The sequence below is a fragment of the Bufo bufo genome, chromosome 4, assembly GCF_905171765.1.
Source record: "Bufo bufo chromosome 4, aBufBuf1.1, whole genome shotgun sequence".
Classification (NCBI taxonomy): Eukaryota; Metazoa; Chordata; class Amphibia; order Anura; family Bufonidae; genus Bufo; species Bufo bufo.
The window spans coordinates 286,526,100-286,546,004 of NC_053392.1; the positions used below are offsets into that span (position 1 = coordinate 286,526,100).

Sequence of the window (19,905 nt, forward strand, 5' to 3'; positions counted from 1 at the left end):
GACCCAGCCTGGCTGCGCGCTCCTTCGGCTCGTGTACCTGCACAGCACCACACATTGGGCCAATCAGCATAAGGAGTGTGGAAGTGTGCACGCACCCAGTGTGGAAGAAGTTGAAAGTGACTTGTGCTGCCTGCCTGCCTCACCAGTGTCGCCAGCCAATCCGTCATCCTGCAGCCAGTCTGGACCTGTGCCACTGCCAGCCCGCCCACAAAGTAAGACTGCCCCAGCCCCCAGTCACTATCTTTCCAACCCCAACCCGGATCATTAAACAAAAAATTCCTGTACTAATAACAGTCTCTGACACTGGCGTAATTACAACTGATTGGGCCCCACAGGAAACTTTTGTACGGGCCCCACAGCACATTTTTTAATAGGCCCTCCCCAGTTGTCCAGCACCTCTGACCGGCAGAGACCCTTCTTTCCTATTCAGTCCAATTATCGTCCAATAGACAGTGTCAAAATATCATACTACAGTATACATATATTTCCATGACTTGTTTATTGGACGATAATTGGACTGTATTAGGGAAGAAATCAAGGGTCTCTGCCGGGCAGTGGTGCTGGACAACTGGGGGGGCCCATTCAAAAATTTCCTGTGGGGCCCAGTCATTTCTAATTACGCCGGTGTCCCTAATGTTTTTGGTAGGTCATGTATACATTTCTTTAGTTGCAAATGGGGGTGTGGCATGGGAGGAGCCAGGGCAGGAGATGGGATGGGCCAGGCTAGGGGGCGGGTTTAGGGGGCCCAATTCAGATTCTTGCTATGAGGCCCAATGATTTCTATGTACGCCCCTGACTTACCTATCACTGCTTCCCACAATGAGTTGGTTTTCTTTTCATAAATGTGACTATTTGACAAAAAGTTGCATCTTTATGCCAGAAATGCAACTTTTTACACAAAACACCACCACATTAGCAACAATTTGAGTTACAGTATTTCTGACGATAAGAGGATGATAAGGCGTAATATGCGCCAATTTGATAGCCCTGCCCACTTTGACATATATAATTCTGGCGTGATGTAGTCTTTATGGTGAAAATTCTGAAGAAAACAGTTGATATATTTGGCGCAAATCAAAACACCATTCTTTTTAGCGCATTTTATGCCATAATTCTGGGGCAACATGCTTAGTAAATGCCCCCCCCAATATTCTGGTGCAAAGTAAACCAACTTTATCATCCAGCCTTAGCCACTGTGATAAATCTGGTACATGTTTAGATTGGTGAGAGCCAAGAATTCAATGCACATGTTCACATTTTACAAGCTAAAGGATTGCAATTCAGTAATTGTTAAAGGGAAAACATAAAATGAAGGACAACTATAAATGACATCAAAATAAATATATGAAAAAAATCAATAGAATACATTGTAATTAGGTAACTTACTCGTCTTTCCTCTTCCTGAAATTCTTCCTCCTTCCCCTTCGGCATACTGTGATGCTACAGTTATTGTGTATGGGGTATCTGGCTGGAGTCTCTGCAGTACAACACTGCTCTGCCTTCCACCAACTGTTGTCTAGGGAGTCAACAAACATAATCCTACAGTTAAAAAAGTTTTTTCCATAGCCGTTCTCAATCTCCCATCCAAAGACAACATCACGTATAGAATGCATTGCACAGACTGGCTGGTTTAAACTTAAATATAGAAAGTAATTTATGAATTACACATAGAAATCTTTTAAGGGCATGGCATAGTGTCAGAAAGAGGCAGAGGTGTCCATGTCAGCAATTTACAGTAAAAAGTTTCTTATAACAGAAGCGATTTTTATTCTTACCGCTATATAAAAAACATAACAAAAAACAAACAAAAAAACAATGTATTTAAAGGGTTTCCCTGCTTTGGACAGTCCCTAGCATCTCTTAAGAATAAACTCATCACAGCGTGTGTTCCTTCTGTAACTTCACGTGATTAAGTGTAATTTGAGGTGAAAACTCACAGTATGTACTCAATTTCTCTTCAGCGCCACCACAGGGGGAAACTAAGCATTACACAGTGCCGATCTAAATCAATGCATTGTCTGTGTAATACAGGACGGGACAGGTCCTCCAGAGAGAGAGACAAGCTTTATAGCCCTCTCCACTCTGGCCAAGCAGAGGACCCCCTCCATTAATTCAGAATACCCCAATAAGGTATAAGACAATAGGCTTTCTAAACTAGATAACCCCTCCAAACATCTCATTTAAAAGGAATGTGTCACATAGATTCCATTTATTAATTAGAATCAGATATTGAAACATGTTTTTTTTTTCTAATCCATCTTTATTTTCTCATTGTAGAATGTTTTGTACATGATTATTGGAGGGACAATTTTTCTTGATATGCTGCTCTGCTCTTTTAACAGTAGTTCAGATATATGATATATAGAAGCCACATGGACACATAGGACACTGGACACAACTCATTGGGGCAGAATAACTTATCTTGTCTAAACCGTAAACATAGTCAGTATATACAGCACATATGCCAAATATATCACAGTGGCTTTCTTGGATGATGAATGGTTGGTTAAATACTTTTATCTAACTTTATACCATCTATTGGTTGGCTAACTATGCACCAAAATCACGTTGTAGCATATTAAGCCACACCCACTTCCCCCTAGCCCATACCTACTTTCTCAGTTAGCCATGTTCCCCATCAAGCACAGCACAATGGATTATTATTTTTGGTACATTTGCTTCATAACTCAGCCTTAAACTTGATGCTACATTATGCAATAGAAATGTACCAAATGTTGGCTCTTTTTACACCAAATTCGAGGCTCACCCAGGAGGCATCCCTTTCCCATATACCAAAGTACTTGTATGTGATGTCATCACAGGAGCCAGAGAAACTGTGTCCGCATATTAAGCCGCTGGAGGATAGCTACATTTATAGCCATCTTTTAATACTAAAAGCTAGGATCAGAGAAAATTCCGATCCTGGCTATTCAGGGACCTCCCTTTGCATTCTCCATGTCAAGTCCAACAACACAATTTCTAGGTCTCATTAGGTAACAGAGAAAGCCGTGGGCCTCTTTACTAATTTAATGGTCTTTTTAATTCTACAACATTTATCAACACCCAGAGCCATGTTTTCCACATGGCCATTCATACATGGCTATTCATGTGGATATACAGATACAAGGCCATTCATGAGAATATACCGATACATGGCCATTAATGAGGATATACAGATACAAGGCTATTCATGAGGATATACCGATACATGGCCATTAATGAGGATATACCGATACATGGCCATTCATGAGGATATACTGATACATGGCCATTAATGAGGATATACAGGCCATTCATAAGAATTCATGTTGCATATATAGCACCAATATATTCTGTAGATGCGCAGTACATTCCTATTATCCCCTGCTGTCACTCACAATCTATTCTCCTTATAGTCCCAGACCATTTTTATAGGAAACCAGTTAAACTATCAATATGTTTTTGGACTCACAGGTAGAACATGCAAACTAAATGCAGGCGTTGTCCTTGGTTAGATTAGATCCAGCAGCTCAGTGTGACAAGGCACCAGTACTAACCACTTAACTTTTTGCTGGGAAAAGTAATAAAAAATTATCCTGTTTTTTTGTTCTCTTTTCTGGAAGAAAAACAGCTGCTCTTCGATAACATAACCATGACTAAAGATTTCCAGATTTATCAAACAAAACTAACTATAAAAAGCCTTCCAAGTAAGGTGTCTTGTCCTGTTCTCAGCCGTGCAGCTGGGGAATCTTCACAAACAAACCTTTTAAGTTTTACAGAGAAGTTTCTACGAGACAGGAGTACAGCAACAGTGCTGAAGAATTGCCAATATTCACTCTCCTGTACTGGATAGCTTCAAGCATTTACAGATACAAATTCAGCAGTAAGAATGTGTTTTACTGGCACCTGGAAACAACTTCAAGAAAAAGCTAATTATCAGCCACAAAAACAAGATTAACGAGATAATTTTCTCCAATCTTGCGTAAATCCATGTGGAAGTAAAAGCTGTGAAATGTAAAACATGCATGGTAACAGAAGGTCTTGCTGGTTTGGTTTTGGTACTTGATATAAAACTAATAACAAAGCTATTAAGAATGCTGCTATATCGGCCCAAAAACATCACATGAAATTAAATTCACATGGTTGTCAGGTATAGTGAATAATGAACCTACATAAATTAGTGAGCTGTTGATATAATGCAGGACATAAAAAACATTAAAGGGGTTTTCCAAAGTTTTACTATTGATAGCATATCTTCAGGAAAGGCCACATTTTTGGAGGGGGTCTGACATCCACCACCAGCAACCATGCCAATCAGCTGGAAGTCAGAGCCAGACCTAGACAGCTCATCTGTGGGGTAGGGCATTGATCCGATTGAAGTGAATGGGAGCAGCGCTGTAGTTACTAGATCTGTCCACTACACAATGGACAGAAAAGCTGATTGGCGGGGGTGTGGGTGGTTAGACTCCTGTTATTCAGATTTTAATGGCCTATACTGAGAATAGACCATCAATATTTAACATCCTGAAAAAACCCTGTAACGCATGATGAAAAATAAACTTAATAAGAATAATGATGAAAATAACTCATCTCTAGTTTTATATATGGTAGTTTGCAAACCTTAAGGGGGTTGTCTAAGATCATTAAAATTCTACAATTGCTTGAAATAAAAAAAAAATCATGGTATACTCATCCGTTTCTCCAGTGCCGTTCTCTATAACGCTGGTCCGGTAAACCCAACGCTATTTGTTTACAAACCACAGTGGTGACATGTCTGGATTCACCATTTTACTGCTGCAGCCTATGACTGTTCTCAGCTATAGAGAGCTATAGACACAAACTGTAAGCAAAAAGTGCAAGGAGTACTGGTCCGGCACCACAGAGAACAGGGCAGAGGAGCCAGGTGAGTATATCATTTTTTTTCTTTTGGTTGTTTTATTCGACTGTAGGAGTTGCCTGAGATTTTTAATTATCTCAGACAACCTCTTTAAGCACAAAATATGAGTTTATCTAAACAAACAGAATTCCTCTAATCTGGCAAACACAAGACTAAAATGTTTTAGGGGTTATAAAACCCAATGTGCAGCCCAAAATCTACTTCTTTATTTACTGTATTTTTAGATCAGTCAGCAAGTATTTATCTCGCTTCATTCTGCTGCTGCTTCTGGTCTTGTGAGATTCCAGATGCTCAAGCAGTACAATGTGGGGGAGATTTCTTTTCCTTTGGCCTTCTCTCCAAAACTATGGCTATTTTATTGTTCCGTTTTCAACTTTTCACATTGTACAGTACATTGCTTGTCTCTATGTTCTTCTGAATATGATCCAAAAATTGCTCATTTACTTTTTTCTTTTCGATTCTTTAGTAAAAATGTTTATGCAGTCAACATAAAAATTGCTTTGTGATCAATCTTTTTGCATGGGTTTCCTCCTGGCTATACTGGTTTCCTCCCACATTAGAAAATCATCCCCTCCTATGGGTATTTTTGGCATACTAAGATACTGAGTTCACAGAATGAACAGGTATGTAGGTTTTCATCTCCCTACTCAACCAAAATTCACTGCCAACTGGGATGGTAAAATAATAAATCTTTATTCAATAACTTTTTTTTAAAAATGGCTAATCCCTATCCACGTATAGAGAGATAGGCAATATGGATGTAACCTGTGTGGGGGTCACAATGAATTTGTATGCCCCCCCTTCCCAGAAGTAACACGTGGCTGACTCAACACTGCTTATGGATGTGTGCAGTGATCATAAGTTCAGCCGCAGTGATATCCCACAGTTAGTGGCGGCAGTAGGCTGCTCTCATTACATTACACGTGCAGCATCCTCCGCCAGTTCTTTTAGTAGGCAGCCTCAGTTACTCAGCAACCCTTCGCCCATGCTCCTGACGAGGTGCCCGATACAGGGTAGCCAGAAACGTGTCGAGCGAGGGCTGGGTATATGTAGGTAGCTTCTACTTCTAGCGGCAGCAAGTGATCCATAGGTGACCGGGGTGGTGTATGAAAAAATAGAAACACCATTCTGATCGGTCTCTGTGTCACCCTAGCCTGGACTCACTTGCATATCCAACTACAGATACCAATTGCATGCAGCTGTGTTCGGTTGGATATCGGTAGTCAGGTGGTGAAATGCTGCCATTACTTACCTGATTAAAAATAAGTATGTTTTTTTGCCGCCACTATGGTTTAGGTGGCGACTTGGCTGTGACTACTCATAATAAATAATGAGTGCAGCCTACTGCCACCACTAACTGTGGGATATCACTGCAGCTGACCTTATGATCATTGCAGAACATCCATAAGCAGTGTTGAGTCAGCCACATGTTACTTCTGGGGGGGCCATACAAATTAATTGTGACCCCCACGCAGGTTATATCCCTATTGCCTATCTCTCTATACCTGGATAGGGATTAACCATTTTTTTTTAAGTTATTGAATAAAGATTTATTATTTCTAATTTTTTACCGTCCCTGTAGGCAGTGAATTATGCTAAGATACTGACCCCAGAACATATGTGTCTGAGACAGGAAAAATATTCCGATGTCAGTAATTTATTTATTTAACTATAAACATTTTTTAGTATCCGGCTGTGTGGTTATCAAACACATTTTCATAAACTTTGAAAAAAAACAGCTGGCTAGCTGTAAAGGTACCTCTAGGCAAACCATTGTAAATTGTTATTAGATGTATTCTACACTGTTTCATATCTTTCTCATTACGTTTATGGGAGGAAACACTTAAAATTGCTCTGGGCTGTCAGAAATCTTTATTAGACCTGCATTCCACAATTTATGGCAACATTTTTTTCAACTCATATGCATTGATGCTCTTTGTATATTACCAGCGGGTAATAGAGGCAATACAGCAATCAATTTAATTAGTTTAAATACTTGAAATGATAGTTACAAGATTTCTCAAATTCTCTTCCAGCCACTTAGAACATATGTATTGACAGTAAACTTAACGTTCTAGGCAGCTGCTGCCAAGGCAATTAAGACCATGAGATGCATCAAAAACCTCTAGATTAAAGGGAAAGTAGGTCTTTCACTTTACAAATCAGTCTGTTCATGGAACATTGTGTAAATTTTTGGGGCACTAGTGAGCAAGAAAAACATAGTAGAGGCTAACAGGGTTTAAAAGCAGGCAACTAAACTAACAACTGGATTGGGTGGACTACAGTACCCAAAGAGATGATCGAAATTAGGGTTATTCCATTTAGAAAAAAAATGGCTGAGGGGAGATATAATAACCATGTATAAATGTATCAAAGGTCAATACAAAGATCTCTCCCATCATTTATTTATCTCCAGGACTGTGATGGTGACAAGGGGACATCCAATACAATTAGAGCAAATAAGGATCCTCCATCAACATAGAAGAGGATTCTTTACAGTAAGAGCAGTGAGACTATGAAACTCTTTGCCAGAGGAGGTTTTGATGGTAAACTCACTAAAAGAGTTCAAGAGGGGCCTGGATGTATTTCTGAAGTGTAATAATATTACAGTTTCATACACTGCCCTGGCTGTTTTTCCTTGTGCTATTGTTCCTGGTTTTGACACCTGATTTGGCCTTTTCCTGACATATGCCTTGTTCCTGTATATTGAAAATCCACCTGTCTCTATATATTGAGAGTCTGGTACCTGATGTTTAACTCTGACCCTTGGCTACATTACTGACTATCTTTCCATCTTGTCCTCTGGCCTGTCTATCCTAAGGTTTACATGCAATTTTACAGGAACACTGGGGCAGACTGGCTATAGAGCGTGGCCACAGGAGCCCTTCTCATGGCTGATGGCCAGGTACTGTACATAGCTATTTTATACTCTCAGCATTAAATAATGCTATGAGCATCAGGTACTTATGCACCTGGCAGGCAGCCACAGGTCTCCTCTTAAATTTAACTGTATTGCCATCCTCAGGATGGTAATACAATTGAATACTTCCGTGGAGGTGGCAGTATGTTTTGCAGCAATGTGCTATTACGTTCTGCTGGGGCAGTATTTTGTGCTGCACAAAGCGCAAAAGTATTGCTGGCCCCACCTTCTGTCAATTTGGACCCTCCTACAACATGGGGCCACTTTTAGTTTTTGTTTTTTTTCCTGTGCCACTTTAAGCTCCCAGTCCATCCCTGCAGGTACACTATATTATACTACTTGTAATGTGGTGGGGGAGCAAATTCACCCTAAAACGAACCATAAGAGGCATAACTTTGTGGCATAGTCAGTCAGATGGCGTGACCAGAGTGACTGCACAACTATAGTGCAAAAGTGGGCCAAACCACCGTTGCATGAAAAATGGGCCAAACTGAAGTGCCAAGGACAGAACTTGAGGTGTAAGGTGGTGGGGGAGCACACCCACTCTATAAGGCGTATCACCCACTTTCCACACACTTTTGATCCTGAATCACAGCATATATTATTGACTAAAGCAACATTCACAATTCTGCAGGCTGCAGAGCTGAAAACATTCCTGTTCGGGTCGCTGAATTTACGGAGTTACTCTGGTGATTATCATTCTGTAAAGTCTGACATTATGAGATTTAATAAGAATGCTAGCATTTCTGTCAGCAGCCTTTCTGTCTGCTTCCAATAACAACCTGCAACTTTGGACTATCATGCCGACTGTAATTCAGCATCAGTGAAAAAGTTGTAACTATGCCTTCTGTTTTGTTTTGTTACTTTTTAAAGAAAACCTGAGCTTGCATTTATTATGGTTTATATTTCTATTATACAGCACATGGTTATAGAGAACTTTGCTATAGAAATTTAGGCAATGCTTAAAGTATTTGGCAATGTACACATTTGCTGCATTATTGTGGCTCCCTAAAGAAAATGGCCTCATATAACATATTACCTAGCTTTCATTCATTCAGGCCCTTTACACTACCCGATGTTCAGGCAGATTATCGTTAACAAGCATTCATATGAATGTTCGTTAGCAATATTCTGCCTGTGTAAAGGACTCCTAAATCATTGTTTGCCAGCAGCAAATGGCGTTAGCGATCGCTGCTCCTTCCTGTGGAGGAGATCGCTGCATGTAAATGCGTTTTTCTCCTCCAATGACGAATGCTTCGTTCCCGAAAATTGCTTGCCACATCGGGCCATGTAAAAGGCTTAAGACAATGGGTTTTGCTTTTTCTTTATCAATTTTCTCTTCTTTAAAGTAGAAATCTGTTTTGAGCATTTTCTTTTTACCAACCCCTGGTTGTGCTCCTGAAAGCTATTATTATATGGCATAAAAATGTATCTTTCTGCTCCCTGAATAAACATAGCTGGTAATATGGGAAAAAGCCAATATGGCCCGCTGAGCTCAGTAACATGCCTTTGATTTATTTTTGAAAAAATACATTTTCTACTCATACTTCCAGCAGATGCGTTTTATAGAACAGCTGGAAATGCTTTGAAGTACGCATTTATGCTATTAACTGATAAATAAAAGGATTGCTTTTTTCTAATTTAGTTTGCTTTTCTGCAGTTCCCTGAATAGCTTGCTTAGTCAGGGGTTGGGGTTAAAAAAATATCTTAATATTAACTGTAGATAGTCCATGGTGAAGCATAAAATAATGTATTCCTGCATTTGTTTCATAAATGTTGCTTAAAAGATTTCATATGAAAAGTGATTTCCTCTTAAAAATGCCACTAATACTGTAGATTATCACATGCCATCCTGTGACCAATGCATGCTGCAGTATTTTTCTTCGGATATAACATTCATCGTCCTTATAGAAATACTAGTATTCATCGTCAGTGACACAGCATAGTATCCAAAGCTAATGAAAATAAGTCTTGTTCATAGACAAACAGGAAGACAGCCAGCACAAAACCTTTAGAGGGTATACAGTTGCAAGAAAAAGTATGTAAACCCTTTGGAATGATATTGATTTCTGCACAAATTGGTCATAAAATGTTATCTGATCTTTATCTAAGTCACAACAATAGACAATCACAGTCTGCTTAAACTAATAACACACAAAGAATTAAATGTTACCCTGTTTTTTTTGAACACACCATGTAAACATTCACAGTGCAGGTGAAAAAGTATGTGAACCCCTAGACTAATGACATCTCCAAGAGCTAATTGGAGTGAGGTGTCAGCCAACTGGAGTCTAATCAATGAGATGAGATTGGAAGTCTGGTGACATTCAGGGCCTGCGGTAAACAGTGAGAAGGCCGCGGCACTGCTGGAGCGCCGTTGCCTTCTCAAACAGCTGATCGGCGGGGGTCCTGGGTGTCGGACCCCCGCCGATCAAATGCTGATGATCTATCCAGAGGATAGATCATCACTTTAAACAAAGTGCAGAACCCCTTTAAGACCTGGCTCATATCTCTAGCTGCTGCACAACCTGAGAGCCTTCAGGTTAAAGAAGCTCACCTTCATCCAAGAGTGGTTTCAGCCAGCATGGAGGAGAAGGGGTGGCAGTGAAGGATGTACTGCAAGGTTGCAGGCAGAGAAAAGGGACATACCTCTTCTTCTCTCTGTGTAATTATTGTATATGTCCCCAGGAGATAGGTAACATGAATTCATGCTGGCTCTCTGATTGCCACTTATTGGGGATCCTTTTTTTCATAAAAGAGGTGAAAAGATGGCGCTTGCCCATCTAATCACTCATTATGCAACTAATTAAGCCATGCTTATAACGGAAAATAACGGAATCCATAAGATAGAAGTCAAAACGGAAGCCTTTAGAGGAATTTCGTTTTGATTTGTCTTAATAGAAGTCTATAGGAATCATAATGGATCCGTCTGGGTCCTGTTATGCAAGACGGAAAACAAAGTCCTGTTGACAGGACCTTTTTCTCCATTCTGCATAACGGAAACCAGAAGGATCTGTTATGCTTCCCCATAGACTTCTTTTAAGACAGAAAGCAAAATGGAATGCCTTTTGAAGGCTTCCATTTTGCATGCCATCATAATACAAGTCTATGGGGAGAAAAACGGATCAGTCCTTCCATCTTATGGATTCCGTTATTTTCCGTTATAACCATTTTATAATGGAAATCCATAACAGAATCCAGAACGCAGATGTGAACCCACCCTAACCTAGTTGTTTTCCCGCACCTACATCACAGTATAAAATAATTTGCACCAAACACTTGCACCCCACTCACAAACTTCAATAAAATTCATATTTTACACTGTCCCTATGCTGTTCTTTTTCAATGAAATATGCTGTCATTGTACAAAAGTATTAAAATTAAAAAAAAAAAAAACATATATACAGGGGTGACACATAGGCTCTTGCCATCATTCAGCATGTCATTTGTTAACTTACCGTTTGTTCAGAGCTATCTCCCACAGCAGGCTGGTAAAATATTCTGTAACGTTGCACTCTGCCACTGGCTGGGTCCCATCTAACAGTCAAGCTACTGGAGGTTGCATTATACACTTGCAGGTTACGGGGACCGTTTCTTGGAACTAGTATAATAAGAGTGAAATAAGGTCTACATTGTAAATGAACATACAATATTAAGAAAATATATGCTGCAATAAACCATAAATAAACAATTAGCAATAATTAACAATAAATCTAATCAGGCACATAAGCAAATGTTAGCAGGTGTCATTGACATCTGGGGGCAGCCTGATGTTAGATATAACGCAGTATGCCCAATCTTTTGTTCTGCTGAAAGATATAACATAAATATTCGGAAAGATACAAAAAAATGTATGTAAATGCAAATGTTGTAAATGTTGTGAAAAATAGTAAAGTTATGCAACTTTCTTACATAGTTTGTTTAAGTGATTGTAAAGTTCCTATTCACTGACCAAAAGCTGGGCTTTGAAATTGATATAAAAAGTATATTAGAAAATTGCATTGTTTCTTATTACATGATGCCTTTACATAAAACTGGAAAACCCTTTTAAAGGGAACCTGTCATGTGGATATTTGATTATAATCTAACTAATTATATACAATCATTAACTACTAAAAAGTACCTTAGATGTATTCACTTACTGGTGTGACAGATGGTTACCTCATAATATACACACAAAGATGCCACATGCCGCATGCTAATGAGGTGATTTGAGTCCAGTGTGATGTCAGTGAGTCCAGCGTTTTTTTAATTAACAGCTATAGCCACTCCCCTGCCCACCTGCTGCTGATTCATATGGAAAATAACTGTCAATCAGCAGCAGGTAGGCGGGGAGAGTCAGGAGCTCATGAATATTCAGGACTCATCATTATGAGCTGGAGCTTTTCAATACAAGATGTTGGCAGATTGACTGGGTCAATTAAAGAAAGTGAGCCAGCATTTTGCTAAGAGAATCAGTCACTTATTTATGTGGCCCTTAGTTAGGACACCATAAAACTGGTGACAGGTTCCCTTTAAGAACTTAAAGGGTTTTCCTGGGACAAAAATATTGATGGTTTATCCTTAGGGGTGGGGGTCCAACTATCAGCACTCCCACTGATCACTTGATCACAGTGTGCAGTGACTAAGAAATGTACTAAACGTTCAGCCCCATAGACCTTAATGGCAGTTGGACCCCCCACCCACCTCCCTGGGTGTTGGACCCCACTGATCTGATATTGATGACCTATCATAAGGGTAGGTCATTAATACTTAGGTCCTAGAAAACCCCTTTAATGGTTTTATGAAGGGAATAGAAAAAGATCATAGTACACATTTAATAGTCGTGTTTAGTCATATACTCACTTGGAGTTGTTATACGAATTTTTGTTACTAAGAGGAAAAAAGGAAAACATCATTAATACATTACATAAAAACATGATACAGCACAGAAAAGGGGTGTTTTAAAAATGTCAAGACTTTACATGTTGTCTCAACTCCAATAAGATCTTCACTTTCAGATTCATCAGGGTAAACAGCAGTCACTGAGACTTCATATTGTGTATCAGAATCAAGGTCTTCAAATACTAAAGTGTCCTTCTCTCCTTCAAGTATAGTCTGCAATCACATAATTATACCATATATATTAGACTGACAGACATATGTAAAAGCACCTTTTATGGTTCTTGTGAAGGTGAATGCTTACCTCTTTCTTTCTTTCTGGCTGTCCAACTGGTGCCCAATTTATCCTGTACAATGCCACATCAGGTGCACCATGATCCCAGGTGCCTCTAAAACTGTTCGTAGTTATTTCTGAAAATCTGAGGTTGATGGGTGTTGGGACTGGAGCTGTTCATGTTGAAATATTTAGATCATCATGTTATTTTGGTGATCATTTTAGCAAAAGGCAAATTTCTGATAAATTGTGCTTCTTTGATAATAGTTATCTGAAATGTATCCTAAAAGGCCCTGCTCATACTAGTTTCATAGTAGCAAAGGTGTATTAGACTGTACGTCTATAGAAGACAATGGTTTATAGTAGAATAGCTAGGTACTGTTTCCTTCTGGGAGTTTCCAGAGAAGAATCAAGCAGCATGAGGGATGACCAAGAACCGTATATAGGCTCCTTGTCTTCTGAATGCTAAGTTGACGGCAGCAAGGTGCTAGCCTACACCACCTCATTCATGGATCCCCTATAAGTGTCCTCACTAGTAACAGGAATTGTGAGACAAAGATAAAAATTTGTATAGCCCCATATACTTAATCTTAATACACACTATATTCGACATATCCAAAAGAAACAAAAAGTAGGACGTGCAGAGTTATAGAAATTGTATAGGGTTAACATGTTTGTAGAGAACTGCATACATTCAAGCATCTGTGAGTTCCACACACCTGTGGTCCCTCGGGTAACACGTGGAGGAGATGATAATCCATCTTGCGTGATTGCAGTAACACTGACATCATATTCCGTTTGTGAGAAAAGGTCAGTTAAAGGAGTACTAGTTCTTGATCCATCCACTTCCACCTAAAACATGAAAATGATAAAGAACTATGAAAACACCTACAGAGATCTGTACAATATTTTGTCTTCGTACAAAAAAATTAGGGCATAGCATCGCAGAAACCTGTACAGTTGAATTGATCAGAAATTTCTTTTTCACGTCATAGAGTTATACAAGCCATAAAAACTGGAAAAAATGAATTGCAACATAAAGCAAAAATGCCTTATCCTGCAACAAATATTAAAGCAAATAAGAGCCTCAATTAAGTTTCAGAAATTATTATGGATTTCCATTACCAACAAGAAAAATATTCACATTAGAGAGTATATATAGTAATGAGTATGTAAAATCCGTAAGTGTACATTACCTCTTTGAAATCTTCGTCTTGCTCAGTTTTGTACCTCACTATATATTTTCTGACATTTCCTGGGGCAGGATCCCAGAAGACATTCATTGAACTATGAGTGATGTCTCTAAGCCTGACATTTCCAGGACCTTGAACTGGCACTATGGAAAAGCAATGCTATGTTGAGTACATGAATACAGGGTAACAAAGTACCAGTAGATATCAATATTACTGCAGTAATTGTATCATGGGCTCTACCACCTAGTTGTCTAGGTTTAAGCTTCATAATAAAGGTTCAACTTAACATTAACTCATGCAGCAAAAGCATTATATCATCAGTGCGGACAACCAGTGAGGTCTCTATTCTAAGCACCCTTATATCCTTTTAAATGAGTACTACAATGCTATGCTTTATTTACTCCATGAAACAACTTGTAGAAAGGTAGCAAAACATACATACATTACAAGATCTATGATTTCTAAAAAGATATGGCTGATTTTATTGATAGACCTACATTTAACCTGGCCATACACATGAGATGGATTTCGAACAAACCTGCCAATTTCTGCGAGATAGGCCAACTATTTAATATGTAAGAGGGCCTCCCAACTCTCCCCTGAGGCCAGCATGTATGTGTATGGGGAGACTGGAAGAGCTACTATAGCCAAACAAATGTTCTTCTGACCAACAGTCATCTCATGTGTATGGCCGACGTTAGCTGAGTGGTCATCTGGAAGTTCCCTATTCAGTGTAGTAAACAATTATATAAAGTCTTACATGTCACTTCCTGAGCTGTGAGTGGGTCACTGGTCAGTTCATCAACAAGCGCATAAAGGGTCAATGTATACAAAGTGTTTGGGAATAACTCTTCCAACCGTACATCAGTGACTGATGGGCCAACACGTATCTGTAATTGTTAAGACAAATTCACTTAAGTATATTTCCAACCATTAGGTGTATTAGAACGATGATATTCAAACATAAAATACCCATAGTCAGGAGACAGATGGCTGCCAACCACTGCTGGTAACGAGATTTGAAAACATTTTACTACTGGTCATGCCAGGATAAATTCGATTCGCCTCGAAGCCGAATTTCCTCGTGCTTCGTGTCAGTGAATCGATTTAACCTGAAATAGTGTAAAAAACAAAAAAATAACTTACCACCTCTATTTGCTCACGATGGGCCAACAGCCTCCATCTCAATTGAAGTTCTCGGCCAAAATCCGGTACGTGGTGACATATGATGTCACTACGGAGGCTGGTGTGATGACGTATTCTCGCCCAGTGTGAGATTTCGCTCCAGATCTTCAAGCAAGATGGCGGCGGCCGACCCATTGCAAGCAAATTTTTTTGGATTGTTAATTTTACACAGTTTTTACACTCAGATGCAATCATATATGAATGCGGCATATGAGGGGTACAATTACGGGGGTGGCGCTATCGCAGCTCCCTGTCATTGCACCTGCTACTTACAAAAAAATACGCTTCGTGACGAAGTAATTTGGCACAAAGCAAATTTTTTTGTCAAATTCGGAGAATCAGCCGAATTAAACTTTTCAATTATTTGCTCATCTCTAGTGTAGACATAAAAAAATGGACCAGTAGATAAAAAAAAGAGTGGACACGTATAACAGAAAGCGTTTAGATACATCAAGAACAAATATAGATGTGTGTGTAAAGTATCAAATTGAGTGTGCTGCCATCAAAAACACTCCCGCCAATAAATTGTTCTTTGAGATCCAAATTATACTCATGGCAGAAAAGTACTGGCTGTTGTACAAAAGCCTCACGAAAAAAATTTCCTTAAGCACATTATCCTATACCACAAATGCTGATATTTTATTTGGATTGGCTGGCGGTGCTGCATTCCTCACCTCTTTTTCCACAGAGGGAACAGTAGCATTGACAGGCTCATATAACAACTGATATCCAGTAGCCCCTTGAGCTGCTTCCCATCTGACTCTCATTGTTGTTGTTCCAACGTCATAAGTGTTCAGATTTCTAATGGTAGGAATGGGCACTGTGGAAATAAGTAGACTCATGTTATTAGAATTGTGTATTTTATTGCCCTCTTGTTTGGCATAATGTCTAAAAATCGTTAATAGTTAAAGAGAATCTTTAACCAGGAAATTCACTATTAAACCAGGCACAGCGCCTTGTAGTGTTAGCTAAGCTGAATGTAATGATGTCTTTCACTTAATGATCAGATGTTTCATTCTGGGGAAAAAGTTATTTTATTCCATATTAGCAGTAACGTGCACTGAGGGTGGGCTCAAGCCCCTCGGTGCACCCTTACTCCTCCTATTTCCTCTGCCAGCCCCTCCCACTTCTTCTTGATTGACAAGGCTAGGAAAGATGACTAGGCAGGAACCTGGCCCTGCCAGAAGGAGGTGCTGGAATACGAAGCAAGAGGAGCAAGAGTGACTATGTATTGTACCTAGTTTTACAGTGAATTTCCTGGTGACCGATTCTCTTTCAGCTAATTCACAGCTGTAGTAACAATGCATGTTTCAGTGGTATACCAACACTACTGTCATATCCATTGTTACTTCAGACCTTGTTTGCATTATTAACTTATGTGAAGTGTAGTCTTTATACCTGGTATTGCAATTGACTGTAGGACAACCTAATGCAGTGCATTATGTGAGTTTGTGAGTGTCACAGCACTATGATACCTTGTTGCTGTGTAGGCTGGTTGCCTGCGCTCTCACAGTTGATGGGTTCCCATGTATGCTGGTTGCTTGCGTTGTGCCCGCTGGCTGCAAACTTCTGTTGGTATGTGTGAACAGTTCCCTGTGACTTGTATCTATGTTTGTTCATGTAAGAGTTAATGCTTCCCTGGCCTGTGTCTGAGTATCAGGTGTTCAGGTGTCTTAGTTACTATTCTATTTAGATTTGTGAACTGTATGCCTGGGAGATCAGTCTGTCTTCAGGCTCTAGAAATGCTGTGTGCAGGCTGTTTGCCATCATGACCAGAGTCATTGTACTTCGACCCTGACTTGTGTGATCGGCCTGATCGTTCATCAATGTAGCATATTTCTGCAATGTCTGATATGTCTTCGCCATGTTTTGTACTGGTCTGCCCATGATCTTGTGGTCTTGTGTTCCTGTTTCATGTCTGTTTAGTATGCTTGGGTTCTAGCTGTGTCCCTGCCTTTAGGTTCTGACTTTGTCCCTGCACTTAGCCGGCATAGGGACTGTCGACCAGTTGGGGGCTGTCATTTAGGACAGATCGTCCAAGAAGGTAGGGACAGTGGTCAGGTGGAGTTTAGGTCTGCACTGTTCCCTATCCGTATTTCCTGTTTGATTCTGATCATCTCTGTGTCTTGTAACCATCATTGAATAAACAGTTTGTATTGCCTTTTCTGTTTTCTGAAGTTTTGTCTGGGTTCACTTGTAATACGTTCAGTGGTTCTTGTAAACCCAGATCAGAAGCCAACAAGCTTTCAAATGGATTCAACACCAACCAGCTGAATTATGAACACTGCTCTGGATGACTAAAACACAGACTGTAATTCAGAACCAGTGCAAGACATAATGCCATGCTATTAAGTTTGTAAATAGACTGCATCTTCTGTAAAATGATGTTCAAAGGTGAATCTAAACTTTATATTTGCTATTCATCATCATGTTTTTCATGCTTTAATAGTAATTATTCCGCACAGTATATTATTCCGCACAGTATATAACTTTTTTCTGCTAATGTAAGTTAAAAATGTATAAAAATGTATACATAGTCTAAATCTATATCAGACTGCTCCAATCGTACCTACTACAATTCATCAAGGAGAGATGGTTATTTAGACTGGTATGCTACTTTTTCTGCAATCACTGTAACATATTTTGACATATTGCAGTTGTCAGGTCAGTGGTACAGGTCATTTATGTGCACTGAATGTGGTTTAATTTATAGGAAACAGACGTTTTGCAGTTTCTTGCCTCATGAATTTTTAATCACTTTAAACATTAGTAAATTAAGACCACATGTAGTGAAATGTCTTTAGCCAATAAGGCAATTTATTAACAAGTAACTCAGTAAAGTCAAAGGGGGACATTTATCAAGACTGACGTTCCCATACGCCAGTCGTGATCTCCCTGTGCTGGAGTAAGATGTGCCTAATTTATTAAGAGGTGAATGCCTTCTTAATAAATTAGTCATATCTCTGGCCCTCTGTGCATCATGAGGTGAAGTAGACATAAGCTATAACTTACGCCTGTTTCTGGAGCAAGTAACAGTAAGGGTAAATGAACACATTCAGGATTTATATGCGGACAATCAGCACTGAAATCCGCAGGTGTTCACAGGGTAATCTGTGTGGTCAATCCTTACATGCGGATTAGCAAAAATGCGGTCAGGAAAAATCGAATAAATTGACATGCTGCTGATTTTAAAATCCGCCCTGTAGGTAAAAATCCGCACAGAAAAAATCTGCATCGTTTGCATGAGAATTTCAAATTCTCATAGAATACAATAAACATGACCTACGGTGCAGATTTTCCACACGCAAATCCGCAAGGAAAATCGGCACGCAATCCTGATCTTGCGCCATAATTCGTGGCTTTTTTTATGCCACAAAAGATTATTATTTGGGCCATAAAATTACCAAAAGTGTGAGAGTACCATAGTAAGTTCAATTCAGTAAAAGCATAGGGAGGGTTCAAGTGTTAAATCCGTTAATTAAACATGGAAACAATATGCCAATCTAAATAAGTCATTCATTTTAGTGTACTTGCTGTTTGAAGAACAATATGAAGACTTACAGGTGGTCTCCTGGCCAACCAATGGCTCACTGCTTTCTCCTTCCACCACTGAAAATACTTTAACTTCATATTCAGTTTCAGGCTTGAGATTAATCAGAACAGTTGATCTTTCATTTCTGCTAACAATAACCTACAAATAGCAAACAACAGAAGCTAAATGCAAGCATAATGGAGTACTGTAAAGTAAGAACAATACAGAGCAGCTATTGACCTGCACAGTAATATAAAGCAGAAATTTAAAGAGCAAGATGTAAGCAAATGTTTCCCTTGCCCCGTACTGCCCTGCTCTAATCTTCCTAGGTGAACATTTAAAACCACTATAGTAAAATAAAGATATTATGGATTCAGCCATGCCCTTTAGTTTAGGCCAGTCTTTACTCACACTTGTGTTATGGTTCAAATATCTTCAAGCCTCCCCTGATAGGCATAAAAAGTGGAAACCTGATAGATTCAATTACACGTGATCCATTCAATTACAAAAATGGATTCATAAAATCATTCATACATCCTTCAAAAACAGAAACCCTGACACCAATGGCAACAGAACCACATTATGATCCAAAGACATAATAACAATTACTATAATTAATAATTATCTAATACCACGTACTTTTCTGTGAGCTGTATCCCTAGTTTATAGTTAGATTTAATAACTAAAAATTGGATAATCCACCGCTTAAATGACCTTTATTTTATTTAAAGGATGAGGCCATTATTTTAGTTCCAAAACCTTTGTTGCCTATATAGTGTAGTATAGTGAGTAATGAAAAAAAGATTACAAAAAACTTTTATGCACACTGTTCTGGATAAGTACCCCATGACCTAATAACTAAGACCAGACATACATGTAACATAGCCATTGGCCAAACACTTATTCAGCCAATAATTATTGCTCCTGAGTCCCTCATACAAATGTCTGCTTGGCTTGGCCGAGCAAGCACGTGTTCTCAGTAGGAACAGGGGGAGGAAGCTAATCCCAGACTTCTCTGATAGCAGCATCTCCTGGATTACAAAA

General features: G+C 39.3%; 1 protein-coding gene across 4 annotated transcripts in view; it reads right to left on the bottom strand.

The window, feature by feature from the left end:
• The window catches only part of COL12A1 (collagen type XII alpha 1 chain), a 164,776-nt gene that overhangs the window by 78,061 nt on the left and 66,810 nt on the right, over positions 1–19,905 (bottom strand). For all 4 annotated transcript variants that reach the window (XM_040428657.1, XM_040428654.1, XM_040428655.1 and 1 more), the window contains 10 exons: positions 18,891–19,020; positions 16,004–16,149; positions 14,905–15,034; positions 14,148–14,287; positions 13,671–13,803; positions 12,982–13,124; positions 12,761–12,893; positions 12,642–12,668; positions 11,255–11,397; positions 1,387–1,516 (listed from right to left, as the gene is read on the bottom strand). In XM_040428657.1, the coding sequence (XP_040284591.1) occupies positions 1,387–1,516; positions 11,255–11,397; positions 12,642–12,668; positions 12,761–12,893; positions 12,982–13,124; positions 13,671–13,803; positions 14,148–14,287; positions 14,905–15,034; positions 16,004–16,149; positions 18,891–19,020 (1,255 nt within the window). The remainder of the gene's footprint in view (positions 1–1,386; positions 1,517–11,254; positions 11,398–12,641; positions 12,669–12,760; positions 12,894–12,981; positions 13,125–13,670; positions 13,804–14,147; positions 14,288–14,904; positions 15,035–16,003; positions 16,150–18,890; positions 19,021–19,905) is intronic.